The 22,956-nt window shown below is 36.6% G+C and overlaps 1 protein-coding gene across 1 annotated transcript; it reads right to left on the bottom strand.

Annotated features, from left to right (window-relative positions):
- Positions 1 to 255: 255 nt before the first annotated feature.
- Positions 256 to 22,673, bottom strand: LOC103024177 (ATP-binding cassette sub-family G member 4). Its single transcript, XM_007236865.3, has 15 exons — positions 22,444 to 22,673; positions 19,020 to 19,266; positions 12,656 to 12,773; positions 10,877 to 11,009; positions 10,610 to 10,660; positions 10,361 to 10,506; positions 7,441 to 7,564; positions 7,238 to 7,352; positions 5,890 to 6,035; positions 5,478 to 5,576; positions 5,220 to 5,388; positions 3,441 to 3,541; positions 3,047 to 3,205; positions 1,742 to 1,860; positions 256 to 1,649 (listed from the first exon to the last, which is right to left on the bottom strand). The coding sequence occupies exons 2-15, from the start codon at positions 19,243 to 19,245 to the stop codon at positions 1,424 to 1,426; spliced, it is 1,932 nt and encodes a 643-aa protein (XP_007236927.3). The 5' UTR covers positions 19,246 to 19,266; positions 22,444 to 22,673; the 3' UTR covers positions 256 to 1,423.
- Positions 22,674 to 22,956: the final 283 nt, after the last annotated feature.

Below are 22,956 nucleotides of genomic sequence, written 5' to 3'. Positions count from 1 at the left end.
TGCTTATTTGATTGAAACATAGAAGTTTGAAAAATGGCCCAAAATGACACCAAGGTAAACCTTATGAAATTTGATGATTTTGGTGAAAAATAAAGTGTTTTTAAAAAATAAAATAAAAAAATAATAATAGTTTGAAAAATGGCCCAAAAGGACACCAAAACTAAGACTATAGCCTTATAAAGGTTATTATTATTATTATGAATATAGGGGAGAGAAGAGACGCACAAAAGAAAATATGTGTGCCCCACTGACACGTAACAATAAAAAGTGTTTTATTGCATATTTGAATGAAAATACTTACAATACACCATGCCCAGGCAAGAAATTCTCATAGAAATAAAGTTTCACCAATGGTCCAAAATTAAACCAAAAGGAAACACTAGACTTACGACATTTGGTGATTTTGATAAAAAAAAAATGTTTTTTATTGCATATTTGAATGAAAATACACATAATATACCATGTGTGTGCAACTTCCAGCTCATCTGTGTTATAATCTCATGGAAAATAATAGTTTGAAAAATGTCCCAAAAAGACAGCAAAAGATTAGACTATAGCTGTACGTAATTTGGCGATTTTGGTGAAATCACAAGGTAATTCACTATCAATAGAAGATTAAAACATGCTTTATATTCTTCCTCTTACACTGCTGTATTAGTAATCAGCCATGCAGCTGGGATATTACACTGAATCTAAAAACATAAATAATAACAATGACTGTGACTGCTGATAAATATCATCCTTTTATTGGGAATATATTAACCCATTTTCACATGATTTAAACAGTAGATGTTGAACTGAATATGAACCTTGTATAATATATAAACACACTTGATAAAAAAAGTTTGTAAATCATACTTTGGTTTAAAGTACATTTTAAAAGCAGAGCACCATACGACGTAGGCAACTTTCATGTTAAGGCCTAAATCTAAGTAATAAATGTAAGAAACTAAGATTAAGAAAGACAAAGGCTGGTAACTTGGATATAGCAATGTGATATGTTATAATAACATAGGCACTGTACGGGTCATTCACAGTCTTTCTACATTTTTAATCCTCCTTTAGTTATGTTTAACAGCCATATTTGTAGGAGCAGTAAATATGTAGACCACTATGAATGACCATTAGGTGATACCTTCAGATGAATCTTGCTCATGATCCTCAAAAACATCTAGAAAAGTTCCCTTTAAGGCGGGAATACTTTTTAGGTCCTATGACATGTTACTGTCATAACAATAATACTTTGCAGTACTACTGTAGTGTCTCAATGAAAGCAACACACTGCTATATATAACGTATACCATAATGAGTGTGAATTTCCTGAGTAGGCACTTAATCTTACAGTACACTTTGGAAATACACCATAGAACAAGGAAACCATACAGAGAGTTGGCACAGAAGAGAGGAACGACTGGAATTAATATTATCGTTCAATCTTGACTTTGTAGCGCAGCACCAGGTATGTAGCCAGTCTAAGGATGATGAAGAAGATGGCCAGTATGATGAAGTCCATGTAGAGCTTGGCATCCTCTACATCCAGCAGCTGCAAAACTTCCTCTGGCTTTTGAAACTTGCAGACTTTTCCTGGGCAGTCCAGCTCTGTGCGATTCATTCCATAAATAGATAGAATGACCCCTTCAAAGCCATACCTGTCAAAGAAACAATTAATATCTTACTAGAAAGAGTATTTGATTACAGACCTAATGCTTAAGACATGTTTAAAAGCAGCGGGATAGCATACCTAACGTAAGAGACGTAAGAACTCCACTGAAGGTACTTTGGAATGGTGTCAAAGTTGACAAAGAAGCCAGAGAACAAGAGGACAGGAATGGCTGTGACAGGACCTACAAATGTGGCCACCTGTAAAAAAAACACATTTTTGAAAGAAGAGATGGTTAAACACTGAATACACTGATTCAAACTTCTTTATTATTCCACTCTATTTAGTATAGTTAATTTTGGGTGATAATGATCCTGACCAGCAACATCTGGCTAGAGATGTCTACGCAAACAGTTTCTTGTTCTAAATGATTGTCTGTTTTCTCCATGTACTAATTCTATTTTTTAGATTTTTTATTCATCTCTACCTGGTTCAGTCCAAGGAAGCTCTCACAATCCCCTGAGCAGGAATGTAACCTGACATTTCATTGTGAACAAATTAGTTGTACGCCAAAAACAGCTTGTAAATGAGTATATGTGTTTTGCATCTATATATACAAGTCAGAAAGGTTTGGGGCAAAATGGAAAAAGCAAATAAAATTAAAAAGTCTGAGATATTTAATGTTTTGTCTGGTCAACCTAATTTTCTTTTATTAATAAACACCAATTTCTCTACAATTCAGACCTGTAACACAATCCATAAAAGTTGGGATTGGGCAATAAAAGACTGGAAAAGTAAGTGGTACTAATAAAAAAAAAAAACAGCTGCAAAGTAACTAGGTAGAAAAAAGAGCATTTTAGAGAGGCAGAGTTTTCAGCTGCAAATATGGGAAGAGGTTCATCAATCTGAGGAAAAAATTAACAGAATTAGTTTCAGAAGAGTGGCACAGTAGTGCAGTGGGTAGCACTGTTGCTTCACAGCAAGAAAGCCTGGGTTTGTTTCCTGGCTGGGGAAGCTGGGTTTGCACATTTTGTCTGTATGTGATTCCTCTGGGTGCTCCGGTTTCCTTTGCCCCTGGTTTTGGAGTGTGTGAGTGTCCTGTCAACTGTCCGATGACTACAGGGAATTGCTCCTGCTCCCCCACAACCAAAAAGGATTAAGCGGTTGATGATAAATGAATTAAGATTTTTTCAGAATGTAGGTGTATGAAGGTGCAGATACAAACGCACTGGCTACTTTCTTCTTCTATGTAAGAGACTTAAACACATTTAAAAAGTTTCAAATTTTGTAATCTAAAAATATGAAATTTCTTGATGCACTATATAGTTTCCTAAAAAGTGCAACCAGATTACATCACTGTGTGATCAGAGATTAATACTTCTAACTGGAGCCTTTTAAAAACAGTAGAAACAGATTAAAATACCAGAGCAGACTATTTTCAAATACCTGAAGAGAGGTGGATGCAGCACCAACGAGAAGTCCCAGAGACTGTGCTACCAGGGCAGTGCAGATGGACAAAGCCAAGAAGAGTAGGTAGCGACTCGCCTCCGGAGGCTGCTCAGTCATCCAGTACACGATACTACAGTACATAACAGGACAGATGACCTGGGAAAAGAGTTCAAAATCCATGAGAAAAAAAAAATTAATATCAAAGTGGAGAACTTTTTTATTTTCAAAATCACTAGACCCTCAAGCCCCCCCTTGTCTTCTATTTTAGCATGCCACCAGCCTGATTAGGCTGTGCTGAAATGCCAGTGCCACCTTTCTGTTCAAAGAAGTTCCCAGTGTCAGATCATGTCCCACACACAGGGCACTCATGGAGGCTCAGACAGTCTCTCACCTGGAACGGAATGTCAGCCATTGTCTTGGCCAGATAGTAGGCTTTCAGACTGTACCAGTAGTTCAAATGTTCCCTTAGAAACACAGCCATCTCCAGAGGAACTGAAAGCAAGCAAAACAGCCTTTCACTTTCCTTCTTTCTACAGTTACAAAAAAGACACACGGGGGTGAGTAGTAACTAGTCATATTTACTGTACATGCATTTTTTATTTATTATACTCTTTTTAGCCCTTTAATGTTCTGCTTAACTTTTTAGTAAGGTACATTTGACTCACTATACAGGTGTTTAAAAAAATTAAAAAGTTACTGTATTCCAGTAATTTAGTTATTATATAGATGTTTTACACAGAGTGGTCTATTTTAAGAGTTGATGATTATGGCTTACAGCCAATGAAAACCCAAAAGGCAGTATCTCTGAAAATGTTAATATTATATAAAACATTTTGGTACTTTTAGGAGTGTGGGCAGTGTGCAAAATCCTGCTGGAAAATGAAATCCACATCTCCATAAAAGTTCTCAGCAGCGGGAAGCATGATCTGCTGTAAAATATTTTGGTAGACACTGTACTGACTTTGGACTTGATATAACACAGTGGACCAACACCAGCAGACGACACTGTACTAGGGGTGGGCAATATTATATCGTATACAATATATCGTGACACAGAAATATCATGATATTAAAAATCCATATCGTGATAATAGGGCTGTTCTGTCTTAAAAGTAGTCTATTATTTACTGTGAAGCTTTAGGTGTATTTATTGTATAATTGTTTTAGTTTGCAGTTTATATGCATGCACTAAATATTCTGCAATATTATTTGCTGCATTATATTATTTTATTCTATATTATTTATTTTGCCACATTATGATTATTCTGTTATACTATTATACTATATTCCTGAAATGAATGAATTATTTTAGTTTTCCTATATCGCCAAGTATATCGTTATCGCAAAAATACCCTGAAATATTGTGATATTATTTTAGAGCCATATCGCCCACCACTACACTGTATGACACCAAACCATCACTGATTGTGGAAACTTTACACTAGATCTCCAGCAGCTTGGACTGTGTGTCTCTCCGCTCTTCCTCCAGACTCTGCTCCCTTGATTACCAAATGAAATGTAAAATTTATTGATGGTCAATGACCAATTTTATGAGATGCACCTGTATCTTACTAAAGCTGTTGAACTGGGCTCAACCAGGTTGTGCCATCTCTACCAGTTAAGGTTTGACACAAGCTGTAACTCATGGGGGGCTTGGAAACTCCCACACCTGTATATGTTGTGAGGTATTGTCTTGTGAGTAAGATTAAACACTGGCCAGTTTGTTGAGACCTGATAATGGATGTAAGATAAATGGGACATCCCATTACGGAAGTTGAATGAATATTTAACATTCCTTGATCTACAGTGTCATGTGTAAACGGCTGCATCTGGATAGGATTGTCCATGAGAACAAATAAGTGACTGGCAGAAGCCACATTCATATTTAATGAAATATACCCCACAAATATCTTGCAAGTCAATGCAGCATACTTTAGCTTCCGTGGGATATGGCAAAAGTCATGGGACATTATCACAATACTAGCCTCTGTCCCTTGATTCATGGCAGGTCAGTATAGTTCCACAATGCAGTTCTTCGCTTGGATATCTCCTTAGACCACACCATCCAGGTTGAGGAACATTAAACTAGGACATTCCTAATCTTTAGATTTTAGATGAATATGGAACACTATTACTATAATGAACCCATCACCCTTTCCCCCCTACTTACATGTGAGCACTGTGGGCATCAGGGCTCCAAACATAAGGAAGAGCATGGAGAAGAAGAGGAATCCAGTGTTGTTGAACACTTTACTGGCATCATTGCCAATGTTGAGGTAAAGCAGGCCTATTAACACCCCAATTAAGATGTGGGACATTAGCCGCATGTGCGTCAATACCTAACAGAACATAAAGGTCCATTTTATAATACAACAGAATCGCATAAATAAAGCATATGAGCACATTTGAGAAATAGTAACATACATACTTGATCTCTGCAAATTGTTATGAATGTTCTTTTGAAGAGGATGCAGAACTGAGTCATACTGCTTGTTGCAAATGTATGACTCTCAACATGCCCAGAGTCCTAAAACAAAAAAATAAAAAACAAACAAACACAATGAATAGTGAATCATTAGTGACTTCTTATTCACTTATCAATGAAAAGACAAAGCAAACGTCAGGTATATTAAACAGAGGCTTCTACAGAGGTGTGTTGATGTATTATGGGTAAACTATGTGCAATGTAAAATCTATTCAGTTAAAAACTTGTAGACCGACTGTTTTAAAAGATGAAATGAAATTGCTATTGTATGTTGTGTTAACCATTAAGCATTTTAGTATGATTAACTTTACAGTTGACTTTTTACATTGTACGAGTGTGAAGCATAACCACTCACATTAGCACATTTTGCTGGGCAAGGATTTGATGTGTCCTTTTTTTCACAACAGTTCTTCTTCTCCTCCAGAACACACATTCCACCTCGGACAGCTTCAAACAAAACAGGGTTTAAATCCCCGAACTCTCCTGAAGCCACCTCGATTACTGGATAAGTGAAAGAAAGCACGTGAAAAGCATTATGTTGGAATAATTGGGAACACTTTACAATAAGGGTACATTCATGAACAGTGCTGTAGCAGTCTGTTTATGTACACTCATTTAGCTGTCTTTAAAGGTAAACACTTTAATGAAGATATTATCTCCACAACACTTGGCACAATAGTGCTGTCATATCCAGACCTGTTGTGATCATTTTTTTCTGTTTCAATTCCATAAATAAAATAAAGATCTATTGATAATATCAAGTCACAATGAAATTACACCATTTTAAATAGCAAGGGTGTGTAATTTTTGGTTTGGTGTTGTTTTTGGGATTCATACTTTCTGACAAAAGTTAACAGACTTGAGAACAGAATCGCACGTAATATTAGTGACAATTATTTTTATGTAACAAAACACACTATTACACACAATGGGCAGAGTCAAATATGAATAAATTATTAAATTATTAATTATAAATTATTGTGACAGGCCTAGTCCTATGGTTTCTAATATCTTACTAAAGGCAATAACGAGGCTGGTTTTTACTGCTTTCTTTGTGACCTATTCTCTGTATTCATTTATACACTTTCTAATTTGCTTCTTCCAGGTCAGGGTTCAAACCTAGCCAGAATTATTAGCGAATCATCTCAAGGTACTACACACCATTTACTTGCATACTCACACCTTTACTCTTAATGTGAGTCTTGCCAATGGACAAGGAACCATTTTTATGATACAGATGAAAGTTTAAAGTGCCTTTTTAAAAGTTTAATAGAGAGAAATTTAAGGTTCTTCACACTCACAGCTCACATATTCTTAATACTCACATCTCCAAAAATGTTTCTTTATGGAACTAAAACAATTCTTCTATTGCTCAACCCATTCATACTTTTAAGAGTGCAGGAAAATCAGAGGTGATTGAGGAAACCCACACAGTTGAATGGAGAGGACACCAATCTCCTCATGGACAGTGACCAAAGTGACAACTGAACCCACAACCCTGACCCTTAAACCGTGATTAAACCATTATATAATTTGACACAAGATTAAATTGCAATTGAAAAAAATCATAGTTGAGCCAATCATATTTGTACCTTTTAAAAATGATCCTTTTCCAGAGAAGCATATTTTTCTACTTCACATACAGTATATAGTGAAGAAGCTGTGTGAAGATTTTCTTGAGGGATAAGGTAAAAGACACTCACTGAAATCTGCAGGGTTGTGGTAAGTTGGACAATGCAGCCCGAGGTTTCTCAGATACGGGATGAGGTATGGAACAGTCCCTTTGTATATACACTGCCCCTGGCTCAGGATATACAGCTGGAGAAGTCAAAAGAACAGCAGTGAGATGCTATTTAGTCAAGAGTGTACAGTCTTTTTTGTTTAAAAGTGAAAACAGGGTTTTTACTTTATCAAACATCTCGAACAGTTTGGCACTGGGCTGGTGAATAGTGCAGATGATGGTGCGTCCACCTTGTGCCAGAGACTTCATTAATGAGACCACCTGGTAACTTGAGGCACTGTCCAGACCACTATGAAGCAGGAAGGGAAGAAATCAAGACTCTGCATCAACTTTTCAGCATAAACTCCTTGTGGTGCTTTGGGCAACACTAAGGAAAAAGTATACAGTGCCCTCCATAATTATTGGCACCCCTGGTTAAGATGTGTTCTTTAGCTTCTCATAAATTGAGTTTTGTTCAAAATAATATAGGACCACGATGGGAAAAAAAAGTAAAGTCCAACCTTTAACTCAAGTAAATTTTAAGGGGGAAATAAAATCCCTGACTAAGAAATAATTATTCTTCATAAAATCACCTGTTCCACAATTATTGGCACCCCTAACAATTCTTAGGAAATAAATTTAATAAAAGTATTTCTGTCACTTCTACAGTAGTTTACGAAGTTGATCAGAGTATGTAGGAACAATTAATTAGTAATTCACAACTTCCTGTTTCCCTGGGGTATCAATATGACGTGACACAGAGGCCATTTATCTTCAACATGGGAAAGACAAAGGAACATACCATTCAAGTGAGGCAGATGTGTGTTGACCTTCACAAGTCAGGCAATGGCTACAAGAAAATCGCTACTCGCCTACACCTGTCCATATCTACTGTCAGAGGAATTATTAAGAAGTTTAAAACAACTGGAACAGTGGTAAACAAGCCTGGACGAGGACGCAAGTTTATTTTGCCACCACGCACAGTGAGGAGGATGATAAGAGAAATAAAAAGTTCTCCAAAGGTCACTGTTACAGAATTGCAACAAATGGTAGCTTCTTGGGGTCACAAAGTCTCCAAAACAACCATCAGGCGCTATCTACATGCCAACAAGCTGTTTGGGAGGCATGCACGGAAGAAACCATTTCTCACTCACAATCATAAACGCAAACGTTTGGAGTTTGCTAAGCGGTACTATGACTTCAACTGGGACCGTGTGCTTTGGTCAGATGAAACAAAGATAGAGCTTTTTGGCAACAAATGCTCTAAGTGGGTCTGGCGTAACACAAGAGCTGAGTATGCAGAAAAGCACCTCATGCCCACTGTGAAATACGGCGGGGGATCAGTGATGCTGTGGGCCTGTTTCTCTTCTAAAGGCCCTGGGAACCTTGTTAGGGTGCATGGCATCATGAATGCTCTAAAATACCAGGACATTTTAAAACAAAATCTGGTGGCTTCTGCCCGAAAGCTGAAGATGGGTCGTCACTGGGTCTTTCAGCAAGATAATGACCCTAAACATTGGCCAAATCTACACAGAAATGGTTCACCGCACACAGAATCAAGCTCCTCCCATGGCCATCTCAGTCCCCAGACCTCAACCCCATTGAAAACCTGTGGGGTGAGCTGAAGAGGAGAGTGCAGAGGAGAGGACCCAGGTCGTTGGATGATTTAGAGAGAATGTGCAAAGAGGAATGGTCAAAGATCCCTCTTTCTGTATTCTCCCATCTTGTGAAACATTACAGGAGAAGATTAGGTGCTGTTTTGTTGGCAAAAGGGGGTTGTACAAAGTATTAACATCAGGGGTGCTAATAATTGTGGCACACATGATTTGATGTTAAATAATTATTTCTTAATGTGGGATTTTTTTCCTACTGAATAAATTCACTTGAGTTAAAGGTTGTATTTTACTCTTTTTTTCCATCGTGGTCCTATATTATTTTGAACAAAACTCAATTTATGAGAAGCTAAAGAACACACCTTAACCAGGGGTGCCAATAATTATGGAGGGCACTGTATATATGGGCATTTAGTGCCAGATCCTAATAGATTTTATAAATGTAAAATATATTGACTATAATACTATATTTTAACATATTACCCAGCTCTGTTAGTGTGTGATTACCGTACATACACTATAGATGTTGGCTTTTATAATGTTCACATCAATATCAGATTCATATTGTATCACTTTTTTTTAAAATATATCATTATATAAATTTTGCCCATAATCATCAAACCCAACCCAGATCCTATGGTATAATAGATCTAGGCTTCTGGGTCTTTATAATATTTTGTATAATGTTATATATAAAGTTAAATAAAATTTACTAAACAGTAACTACATGCAAAGCATTGCAATCTGCCTGAGCTTTTCCTAAATTGAACCAGATGGGAAAAAGCCAGGAACTACTGCAGAGGTTAATGCAGAATGACAGCAAGGCTCAATCTGATACAGTCTGATAAGGGCACTGATTTAAAAGAATTAAAGTTGTAATCACAGAGCAGTCATGCAGATTGTATTGAGCACTGAAACGATGTGTAGTATATATATATATATATATATATATACATATATATATATATATATATATATATATATATATATATATATATATATATATATATATATATATATATATATATATATATATATATATATATATATGGTATTTATGCCTTTCTTTTCTTATTCTGGTATACATAAATTGAAACATTGGTATAGTTTGGTTTCAGAATTTTATGAAAGTATACTGCTTTATTAGAATGTGTGTGTCATCTGGCCCATAACACAATAACACCAAAAAACTAGAAAAAAAAAAGAAAAGAAATATCAACTTGGTGGGTGATGGTGTTGTTGGGTGGTTGCTAGCCAGTTGCTATGCTATACCCAGTGGTTATAGTAATGTGTCTCAGGTCATTACTCTGGTCAGAGTTGGTTTGTAGTACCCCACATGGTCAGGTGAAAAGATCAAGCAGCATCAGAGTGATGTAATGAGGGTTTTTTTGCTGCTTTTTCACACATTTGTTTCTTTTTAAATGTTGCATTTGTTCACTATGTGTCACTGTTTTTCAGGTTAAAATGATGTGTGTTGAGAGTAGAATGTTTACCTGGTGGGCTCATCAAAGAACATGACTGGAGGGTTGTTCACCAGCTCGAGGGCGATTGCCAATCTTTTGCACTGCCCACCAGAAAGAGAGACTGTGCGAGTATGGGCGCAGGCATGGAGCCCCAGAGCTGTAAGAATTTCCTTCACCTTTTACACGCACACACACACACACATACACACACACCCATCAGCAAGAAGTGAAAGGTGTAACCTTTGTGGTGCTTCATGGTGTTTACTGCGTACTACTCACCAGTTCTTTTTTCACCTCAGTACTTTCATTGAGCTTCAAGTTGGCAGAAACCTGAAACAGCAGGAGGTCAGAGCAGAAACAGGTGGCTTCATTAACATTCCCATTTAGTCTGTAATTAGTTCAGTGCTCAGCTTCTGAGCCTAATCATATCAGACACTAAACCAAACCTGTGATCTCATGTGATTGTGTAATCATTGCACTAGCACAGAGTCAGCAGTAGAGGGCACCTTACATCACCACATGTCTTTTTCAGTCATATCATCTTACCATCATGGCCTCCTGAGCTGTGAGGTGGGGTAGCAGCTTGTCTTCTTGCATGATGTAACATGACATTTTGCGAAAGGTACGCAGATCTCTGGACTTGCCGTTGACCAAGATCTGCCCCGTCATTCCTGTTTTCCTGTGACAGATGTGGCAGAAAACCATTGAAGATTTAGTTTTCCATTTCACTGATAAATATTAGGTTAAATATCAAGATCAACATTATAAAATATGTTGTTGATAATAAATGCTTGATTGTGTTTAAATATACATTATACAGATTTTCTGGAGCACCTTTGGTAGATACAAACCACTGGTTGGGTGTTTTGGAGATGCTCTGACCCAGTCACCAGTCACCTTGCCATCACAAATCAGATTTTCACTAAACCCACTCTTCCTGTCCTCAATACATTAACCTCAAGAACTGACTTGTTCACTTGCTGCCTAATATAAGGCCGTTTTTTTTTACGTACATTATAATCCCGATTACTAAATCAGAGTTTATCAGTAATCAGATCAGCAGGTTGACTTAAACTTGGTTATACAGTTAATAGACGAATCTGAGTTTACATGAGCAGATGAGTAGGTCAAGCTTTGGATTTTTGCTTTGTAATCAGCCAATGAACTCACACAATAAAGACATAATCTGAACATTACATAAAACCCAAATTATACTGCATTCTGGATAAACATCAGTTGGCGATTATTAAATCCTTCAGTTTTAGGATTGCAAAAGTGGTTTGTCTCCACCTCGTGGGTGCTGTGTTAAACAAGTTTGTTTATTTACTTTACTACGTCTGTTTTCAGAGATGTGCAGACAAAAAAATCAAAAAATACTACAAATAAGAGTATAAATCACTGAGAAATATGATTACTGACATAAAATCTAGCAATCTTTATCAGCTTTTTTTAAACAGATTACTCAGATTCCTTAGATCAGATGTTTAGACCTTACTCCCATCTAAGATATCAGAGTATATTGTTTACAATAATTTGTGTATAATAAGATTATGAAGTGCCTGTAAACACATGTGTTGTCATTTACTGTCATTCAGGCCATTCAGTAGTTTTATTGTAAAGGTTTATCAGTATATACAAACTTTCCAGTTCCTTAGATAGTCCTAACTTTCCAGTTCCTTAGATACATCTACCACAAAAAATATGGTTGTAGGTAGGATAACTATTTTGGTTCGGATTATATAATCTGTTGCTTTATTTTTTAAACCATATATTATTGTAATTTTAATATGCATTGATGATGAGGGTGGTTGAAAATCTGGTCCTTCAGGGGAAAACATACCCTACATTGGTAAGTTAGCTGGCTAACCTGCTACAGTTTATTCATGCTTGGTCAACCAGTTTGGTTTTGCGAGTCATGCTGGTCAAGCATAACCAGCTTAACTGGTTGTGCAGGAGGAGCATTAATTTAATTTACTGCCCTGTATATTTATTTTGTGTTTATTGAACTTGGTATACACTGTGATGTCATGTATCTGAAGGGTCTGAAATGACATCAAAATTCCACTTGACTAGTCCTACACAGTGTCCCAACAAGGTAGGTGTTTCTACTAAATTGGCCAGTAAAAAAACAGCTGTTACTTATACAATTGCACCTAATAACAGAATAATCTATGTCCTCTGATGGATGGGGTAGCATCAGTAGTCAGTACAAGGAAATCCACAAAGTGGTAAGTGGAGGTCCTCCTTAAAAAAGGTTTCCTTAATAGGTTTAAGAAACAAGCAACCCAGAGTAGATAAATCTTGACACAAAGTCACCAAGTTCACCTGTAGCCCGCCAGGATGTTCATCAGGGTGGACTTGCCTGCCCCTGAGGGTCCCATGATTCCAATAAGCTCCCGGCTACAGAACTTCCCAGAGAGACACTTGAGTAGGGCCTTGTAACCTGCAAGCATACACAGAACACAGCCGATCTCACACTGTACTCATTTGGCATAAATGGTGCAATTCAAGCTAATCCCTTCAAATACAAAGAAAAGAGGTATGGTTTAATCCATGAACCCCATGACTGTGCTACATATTTTCTGTAAAGCTGAGAAACAGAGTATGTGTGTGTGAGTTAGTGTGATGAGAGGAACATTAGGAGAATACTGTAAGCCTACAGTGTGCCATGCCTTTTCTGAATATACAGAAAGTACTAGTTGGCTTTGGCCTATAGCTGTGTGATAACAGTATGTCACTTGTTGAATGCCTCAGATTGTTTTAAATTCTTAATAAAAAGTATGTCAAAATATGTAAAATATGAATAAAAATTGTAGTAAATAGTCAAATTTTACTAATGAAATGAACACTATATTAAAATCCAGAAAAAAAAAAAAAAATATATATATATATATATATATATATATATATATATATATATATATATATAAGATATAAGATATAAGATATACATGCAGAAGTTATTTCATGTTTGTAACAGATTCTTTGAACATAGACTTCATAATAATATTATAATATAATAATATAATAATATTATAATACCCAGACTAAATAAATGATCTTATATATTACGGACTGGGGTTAAATTGTTTAGGATTGGGGCTAATATTTATGGTTAATTTTAGCCTTTATAGCTAGGTAAGGTACAATAGTGGAGTTATGGCCAGGTTTAGTGCTAAAGAAGATGTGGTATATTTAATATCATATTTAATTAACGTATACTCAAAGACTATACACTGATGAGACAAATTATTATGCATAATATGCTATTGGTACTCTGTGCACCATCAAAACTGATCTCTTATGATACCTTGTGGTGTCTGGCACCATAATGTTAGCTGCATATATTTTAAATCCAGTAAGTTTTGAAGTAGACCTCCAAATGTGAAGCAGGGTGGTAGGAGCATTAGCTGTAGTTGTTACAGAACAACTACAAGATTTGGCTGGTGGCTGGTGTTGATACAGGGGAGTTCACATACTTTTTCTAACATGCACAATGAAATAGTACTAAATGTGATCAATAAAAGTATTAACACTACAAATAAAGTCTAGTCAGAACACAAATTGACATTAAGGAATAAAAGGGAATCTAAGGGATAAAAAAAGCATAGATAACTAATAATGGCTTTTGTACCTCACATTACAAGTAGATCTAATATTACAAGTAGATCTAACATTACAAGTAGAAAAAGAAAAAGAAAAAAGGAAAAGGAAAATAAAGGATATGTGCCCTTTACAAATGTAAAGGAATTGTAATACCTTTGATTACGCAATCAGTCTCAACAAAAAGCATATTCCAGGGCCGTCAGCATCTAACCTGTTTTAAAGCTTTGGCCCTTTAATTAGCTGCAGGTGAGGCTCCAGTGCTCTTGTTCTCACAGGGAAGTTTCGAGTGGGTTCACTGTGTGTGACTCCCTTACACTACACCTTAGATTTATTTTATTCCCACATGTCAGCAGCTCTTCTGGATGAACTCACATGATCCCTGTATGTTACAGTAAAACCTGCCAAGAGATTAATTCTAAGATGTGGGTTCATCCAGGTCGTAATTTTTTTCCCTAACTCATTACCCACACAACAGAACTGTAAGAGCACTCAACACCACACCTGGAGGGAACAGAGACATCTTACTAATGGACCCAAACCACAAATGGGCCCACTGCTTTTCTGAATGAATCACTATTGTGACGTAAACTGTTGTAAAGTGAACAGCCAGGACAACAGGGGAATCGTTTCCCTTGCTGACAACAGCACTGACATCATCAGATTACAAATGTCTTGCAGAAAAGCGTCACTGCATGAGCAATTGTGGACAAAATACCAATCAAGTACATTTTGGAACTGCCATCATGAAACACGTGTGCAAAATGTGGGGTGGCTAGGTGGCTAGGAATCTAAGGTACACTACAGGATTTCTAAAATTCTAAACGAAAACGTGAGAGACCCCAAATTTTTCTACCTTAAATAGTTGTTATACAGCTCTGGAAAAAATACAATACAAATACAAATACAATACAAATATTGTCATTTAGAGCATTTATTTGCGGAAAATAAGAAATGGCTGAAATAACAAAAAAGATGCAGAGATTGTAGACCTCAAATAATGCAAAGAAAACAAGTTTTAAGAGTTCAGAAATCAATATTTGGTGGAATAACCCTGGTTTTCATGTATCTTGGCATGTTCACCTCCACCAGTCTTACACACTGCTTTTGGATAATTTTATGCCACTCCTGGTGCAAGAATTCAAGCAGTTCAGCTTGGTTTGATGGCTTGTGATCATCCATTTTCCTCTTGATTATATTCCAGAGGTTTTTAATTTGGTAAAATAAAAGAAACTCATCATTTTTAAGTGGTCTCATATTTTTTCCAGAGCTGTAAATATCTGTCATTGTCACAATCGGGGTGACCCAGGCAGGGAGACGAGGAGTCGGACGCTAGTGCAGGTAGGGTGAATAAATAATAATAATAATAATTTAATAAATAAATAACAAGTAAACAAGGAACAAGTAAACACGTAAACATAAAACAGGGAGATATATACAAGGAACAAGGAAGTGAACCAAATAAATGAAACTAGATAAACAAATAACCAAAACTCAAAACAAACCAGTGAAACTAGAGAACATAAACTAAACAAACAAGAAGTACTAATGATATAAACAAACAGGGAGTAAATAAACAAAGAACAAACGAGGGACTGAATAAATACAAAACTAAACTGGGCAGGGATATATATACAAGGAAACTAACAAGAATCTAAACTAGACAGGGAATAACTAAACTAGACAAGAATCAATAAACTAAACAGGGCAAGGAGAAAACAAAGGAAAATAACAGGGAACTAGAGATAAACAGAGAAAAACACGGAATAAGGAGCACGGGAAACAAACTAGGAATAAACACGGAGCTAGGGTAATAGAAACGCGGAGAAACACAGAGAGACAAAACAACAGAGCTTAGTGCAAAGACCGACGGAGGACAAGTGGCACAGGGGATCTATTTAACAAACAGGAAACACACTAGAATTGGAAACACCTGGGGAAGGGGCGGAGCTACAAATGAAAAACAGGTGGTGGAAAACTACTGACAGGAGACACAGGTCACGTGGGAATAACACACAGAGACATGAGACAAGACCAGGACGTGACAGTCATTGAAGTTAAATGTGCCTACTTAATAGAATCTAAATTATAAAACATCCTGGTTAAGCAGTATTTATTACAAAATAATTATGCATTATTCCGCTCAGTTAAGTGGAAATTGTTTGTAATCCAACAAATTACATTTTTGATTGTATATATAACTCTTCTCTGACTGGGTGTGCTGTGATGGGCTTCATTTAAAAAGCTGATCGGTTCCTTATAAATCAGGATGAATGGCATCAGTGCTGTAAATTACATAGTCAGTTTTTATAAGTCTGATGAGTCCGCCACATAACAGTTAATAATCATTCTTGCAATTGGTTTAAACTCCAGTAAATGCTACAAGATATTTGGACACAAAGAAACATTTGCTGTTCTCAGTGATCATGACTCAGCTCTGAGTAAAACAACAGAAGAGCAGCAGGATTGATGTGACCTGCACAGCAATAGATTCAGATACTTGATAAACATGATCTCATCCTTTAAACTACTTACTACCTAGTAGATGTTTTAATTAGATTTGGTCTGAGTGCTTTTTTATCTGCAATATAATCAAACCTTAAGAAGCTTTCTTCCAGACCGTGACTCACTATATGAACATCACCTCCTACAACTGCTTTTGTTATGCTTTTGATATTAATTGTGATTGTAATGCACTGTACACAGCAGAGAGGGTGTAGTACTGCTGAGATTCCTGTCCAGGGGTAATAATAATGATTTATAACATTTGAATATATAATGGTTTGTGTTTTGGAGCTGTAGTTTTGGACAATATAGTGAATCAGAGTAATAAACGTGAGAAACAGTTGATTTAATATGACAGAAATTGTAATAGAATTTCATATTATAATAGAGAGGTCACATGACTGAAAATATTTTAAGATAAAAATCCCAATGTTACATTAATGTCATATAAAAACAATTCCATATCATATATTTCATTACTTGTTATAGAAATGGTGTTGAAATTGGTCATATGTAATAAATTACATTTTATCAAATCAATCGAGCTGTTAAATGGGCTGGAACAGACCACCAGAAGCAAAAAAGTACAAAAATTAAAATTAAAATTAAAATTAGCTAGTTTTGCCTCAAGAACTGATTGAGCACACTAGCATTTTGAAAAAAACGTCACATGTACGCACATTCAAATCTTGTGACGCATCCAGGATATTCACTATATGTCACTTAGGGACGTCATGACGTAAAGTGAAGGACATAGTGCTGTTAGAAACCTTCTACACCTATGAAGGGATATGACACATGTGTCACCACAGGCTCTTATAGGCTAATCTGGACACACTGGAGAATTGTGGAGAATTAACTGCCCATTTACAGTCTTGTCACAGCACAGAAACTAGAATAGGGGCAAATACTCTTTCACAGCACTGTAGAATAGGGCTGAGCAATATAACAATATTCATTTTGTGAATTGAATGCGAATATTATTAGTTCTGATACTGACCAACCATGTGTTTCATTATAAAGAGAGCAGAATTTCAAGTAGTTCTTTGAAAAAGTACTTTTTTGGTCCTAATGTCTGAATACACTCATCATCAGGACAATAAATGCACCCAAAAGTAAGTGTCGGATTGCACTTCTATTTGGAAGGAAGCTAAAGTAGATACTTTAGTTTCCTTCCAAATAGGAACAATAAACAATTAAAAATTTAGACTGATATGGAAAACACTTGGTCATTTTTAATGAGCTACACATACAGAAGTAGTGTATAACACATACTGTTGCTACCTCAAGTACTTGCCTCAAAGACACCATGAAGATGCCATGCCTATACCAGTCACATCTCAAGACCTGTCACCAATTGTAAATGTGTGGGATGCTATTAAATGCACTATTAAAACTCTACTACAAAACCTGCAGGTGTAAGTATATGGAAGCTGCATGGGATGGATTATCACAGGACACCATTACGAACCTCTAAACCTCCATGATGTGACCTCTGGCATGTTTGACATGTTATATATGCATTATACATGCAAAAACTAATCAATTTGTAATCATTTATTATTCCTGGTAACATGCATCTTCCTACTATATATCAAAGCAATCTGACACTTCCCTCAGAGTGCATTTTTTTTCTGAGGATGCTGATCAAGTAAGTGTATTTTGCCATGTTGTCTACCACTACTGTAGACTAGTCTACCTTTCTCTGTCTTCTCCTCTCTCTTCATTAATGATGAATGCCTCTTCTTTAAGCTGTCTTCTATACCAGAACCCCCACGGGATGCCCTACAGCTCTATTGCCTGCACTACAAGTCAGCTTGTTCTTCACACAATCGTAACATACAGTGAGTCTGTCAGCCTTTAGATGTTCCAAAAAAGCATTAAAAAAATGTAAAGGACTGGCTACTTTTTAAAACTCATCCACTAAAGTGACCACATGGGATAAAAAGGAAAAGTAATCGATAATCTATAAAGTCAAATGTGCTTTATTGAGAAAAATATAGAATCATTTACAAATAACTAATAAAACACTATCATGAACAGTGTTAATACTTATAATGATCAATAAATATCATTATAGTCATTCACTGTTCCACTGATGGGGGGCTGGCGAGAGTGAACTGGAGTTTGGAGTATTTCTTGCTGATTTTTGTGTAGAATCGTGTGCAAATCTGTGTATTTTGGGCACTCTGTGGGGTAGTACAGCTCTGTCTCTGTTTTGTTCAGTCAGCATTATTAGCATGTTCTGTTCTCCCAAGGAACCTAGGATCTCTTGTGCCTGCTGGTCTCTGCACCTTGTCTGGGTGGTCCTCAGTTTTAAATTAAATTAGTCACTGCGCTGTACTCAGGTACTCTGCTAGACCGTACTGTTTTTTTACGGCCAGATAACATTGCATTTTACTTTTTTCCCAATGGGTGTCATAATTTACTCTTAGGCAGGCTGTAGTTAGTGTGAACTGTAGCTCAAGACCAGTTAACAGCATTTCTGTAGATCATATCTAAACACTGTCACCGAGCAATTGCCTACAGCTGGCAGAAAAGTGCCGTTTGCTAAAGAATGCGACTGTGAGTAAGTTCTGACCTTGTTTTTTCCAGCACGGTCCCTCACTGATAGTGTAGGAAAGGTCAGAGAACTCCAGATCTACTGCGGAGCGTTTAGGGAGGTGAGAGAATCGCTGTGCTTCAGTGATGTGGTTTTCCACCTTCTTCAGATGGGTCAGTAAAGGGGCCTCCTGGGGCTGTGTCTGCATCCCCCCATTGCACAGGCTGTCCTCCATGGCAATATTGACGGATCCCATGTCACACATCCTTTCTGCCACAACGTCAATCTGAACAACAGAGAAAAATATACCCTTATTTTATTTACCAGTAGAACATTCCGTATGTTAAAAGTGAGACATTTAACCATTTCATGACAGACATACTAATACTATAGATAAAGCTTCACCAATCTGCCAAAAACTATTTTAGAAAAATGTCCAGAAAAATTTACAGTTACACAGATATTGGATATCCCACCATCTACAGTATATAAAAGAGACAAGGCTGACACTCAATACGGCATGCTGGTGATCTTTGGGCCCTCAGGTGTCACTACATTAAAAACAGACAAAACATGTTGCGCATCATGAAACATAAAATCCAGCAATGAAGAGCCAGCACTGTTGAGCAGCTAGAATCATACATCAGATATTTCTCTCCCAAAACACCACTTATTGGTCTCCTCACTTCCCAGACATTTTCCAGACAGGAGGAGATGCTACACAATAGTAGACATTACCCTGTCACAACTTCTTTGAGATGTGTTGCTGCCATCAATTTCTAAATTAGTTAATCTTTTTCATTAAACATTCTACAGTGTGTTCTTTTGTGAATAAAACGTGGATCAATGGCATCTCAATGGCATTTAATTTACATTTGACCAATTGTTTTGGGATTGGGGTTGTAAATAAAAATATGAAATTTTATTCTGCTGTGCATCCAATGACAACTAAACAAAGCTGACTCATTTTAAACCAATCAAAACCTGTGACAAAAATCCTTCAAATCTTGTTCATAATTCTGATTTGTATAATATTATATAATATTGTGTAGTGGGAGTGTACTGGTCTTGAAAGAAAATTAAAGGTTTTGGTCTTGTCTTAGTCTCACGTTTCTGCAGCTACGGTACAAAGGAAACTGACACTCGCATCTTCTGAATATTTCCTCATTCAAATTCATTTCTGGATATCACATGACTAAACTGTGAATAAAACAGGTGTTCTAAAGAAGGCATATCTGTTGTAATATTGCAGCCACTTGTAGCATTCACTATCCACTCAAAAGGGAGGCACCACCAGATTGATCTTATTTAGATTTTGGAGCTTTGGAAAAGGCCTCGGATCTGGTTTCCACAGAGAGTCGGCATTGTGCTGAGGCATTAAAATGACTCGCTTGCAGCAAATCCCTTGAGCCAGAGTGAAAGAAGCAGCAGTATCAGAGTCACTGAGGAAATGTGAGTAGCATGTGCAGAGCCAGCCCCCACTGATTCAACTCTATAGAGTACACCAGCTACACTGGAAGGATGGGATCGCTCAAACCAGGAGAACCGGAGAACCTTAAATGGTAAAATGGAGGTGTATACCTTCACTAAAAATGAGGTAATTCCAGAATATTACATACACAATATGAGAAAGAAATGGTAGAGAAACCTCAATACAGAGATAGAGGAGATGGGGCAGAGAAGAGAACCAGTCACTAAGTCATAAAGAACAAATACTCTCAGTGGCATGTAATGGTATGAAACATGCAACTCGCTTGTTTGTTTTGTCCAATCACTCTTTAATCTTTAATTACATACTACTCATTCCCAATCACAGCTTTCAATCAGACAGATTTTTTTTTTTTTTTTGTGTATGTAGGCTAATACGTAATCTATTGTAATTTGATTTGCAATGTAATTCCAGGCAATTAGAATGCACAGCATGCTTTAAGTTTTATTTTTATGTATCGTAGTGAATGAAGAATGAACTAAAAAGCCTTATGTCATTAGACTGCTAGTAACCCACTGTGTCCAGCATTCTAAAAATGTAACTTTTACATGTAACAAAAAAAACTAATTTACTTGACTTCCACTAATGAGATAATCAGATGTCAGTCTTTTAGAGTAGTTTGGTGTAAAATGTGCTTTAGACTAAAATGTAAGGATCTCGTTACATTAGCTGGACATAGCATGCTTGTAATGGAAAAATACTAAAAATACTGACACACCCTGTACGTAGCTTACTGTTCTTCCCCACCATTAAAAAAATGTAAAAGAATTTGAGGTTTTAGGCAAAAAATCACATTGACACCACCACAAAACAACAGTTCACACATCAGGCAGGGATATTATGTAACACATTTCTGTGAGGGAACGTTTTGTTTTGTTCCTCTTACAAACACTGTCAATGCTGATTTGACCAAAAGAACTGAACTATGACTTATATATACTTAGATATATTGTGCTTTTTTATGTTTGGTATGTTTGCTTGGATGTTTAAAAGTTTTATAGTGTTAAACTGTAGTTGAGTCATTGCTGTTTCGTTGAAAAGCAAGTAAAACTTACATTAATGCTCTGTAATCTATGTAATGGGAATAAAATTAGCAAAATAAATATTAGAAAAAGTATGTTTAGAATTGGGTATTGGTTTTGATTTAGGCCACAAATGTTCATATTGGGGCTTGGCTACTTATTGCCTTGGTTTCTATATTAAAAGGTACATTTATGAAATTACACATGAAATAACACATACCTCCATATACGTATCAAGTAACCATTCCATTATGATTTGCAGCTCGGTTTATTGGCTTAAATCAGAATCTACAATGCCAAAAATTGCAAAATTACACTGGCAATAACTAGTCGAAAAATTTCTAAACTGGGATGTATATGTTTATATTAAGCAAAGAAATCTGCCAATGGGGTAAGCAAATTTTTCTTAATACAATTTCTTAAACTGTCTCAAAAGTTAAAATGACTTTAAATAAGATAAGAATTCTAAGACTCCTTAAGATAAAATAAGCAGAAATAATCTTATTATAATGCTTAGTAAGATAAACATTTAGATATATCAGATACAAATCAGATAATTTGCTAAGACTTCGTTTTTTGAAGTGTAGAAGACAAATCAGTTAAGTTTAATTTAAAGTGATTAATTATCATTATAGGAAAACAAAGACAGACATACCTGCATCTTCCCAGCTTGTGTAATGAAATGAGTAACTACACACTAGTTAGGAGAGGAACTGTAAAGACATGTAACGTTACATAGTAATGCAGCAAGTGGGGAAAAAAACTACAATAAAAACTGTAGAGTAAAGTAAATTAAACAGTACACTGCTAGCTTTGCTGCCTTGTCATGTCATGTCATTCATAACACCATTAGAAAACACCACGAGGAGCAAAATCAGAGGTTTTAAATGCAGATAGGTACTGGGTCAACAATATAAGACTTATTTAAAATAAAAAAGCACAGCTAGCTTACCTCCACAGTGTGCTCAGTCAGTCAGTCAGTCAGTCAGGGATAAGGTAAATCCAGAGGCGGTGGTGGTGGTGGTGCTCAGTGTGTGTGGGCCAGTCAGAGAGCAGGACTCATTTCTGCTGTTTTAACGATAAATTCACCCTCCACACTCACCCTCAGTCTCCCTCACACACACACACACCCGGCACTGGAGACAGGAACACCGGAGAGACCCGGCCGGCTGAGATGTGACGCAGGAGTGAGGGGGTGGGGTGGGATGAGGTGAGGTGGGCTGGGTTGGTCTACACCAGGCATGTCAAACTCAGTTTGGCTCTGGGGCCGGATCCAGACTTTCTGTTCTCAGGTGGGCCGGATCAGTAAAAGAATGTCAACTCCAAATATTTAGCTTTGTTTTTCAGTACTATGCTTTATTATTCAGCCTACATTTTTAGCCTACCCTACATATTATAATCATGGATGAAAAGGGATCTTTTCTAAGCACAACACATTTATTCATAAAACAATGGAAAAAAAATG

The sequence above is a fragment of the Astyanax mexicanus genome, chromosome 18 (genome assembly GCF_023375975.1).
Source record: "Astyanax mexicanus isolate ESR-SI-001 chromosome 18, AstMex3_surface, whole genome shotgun sequence".
Lineage (NCBI taxonomy): Eukaryota > Metazoa > Chordata > Actinopteri > Characiformes > Acestrorhamphidae > Astyanax > Astyanax mexicanus.
This window is presented reverse-complemented; position numbering and strand designations above follow the sequence as displayed.

What these genes read in the sequence shown, in the direction of transcription:
- LOC103024177 (XM_007236865.3), bottom strand. Translation starts at nt 19,245, where the DNA reads ATGTGTGACATGGGATCCGTCAATATTGCCATGGAGGACAGCCTGTGC. An exon ending in GCCCAGCAAAATGTGCTAAT is followed by an intron (nt 5,577 to 5,889) that starts GTGAGTGGTTAT and finishes TTTTTGTTTTAG; the next exon opens with GACTCTGGGCATGTTGAGAG. An exon ending in TCTTACGTCTCTTACGTTAG is followed by an intron (nt 1,650 to 1,741) that starts GTATGCTATCCC and finishes TTTCTTTGACAG; the next exon opens with GTATGGCTTTGAAGGGGTCA.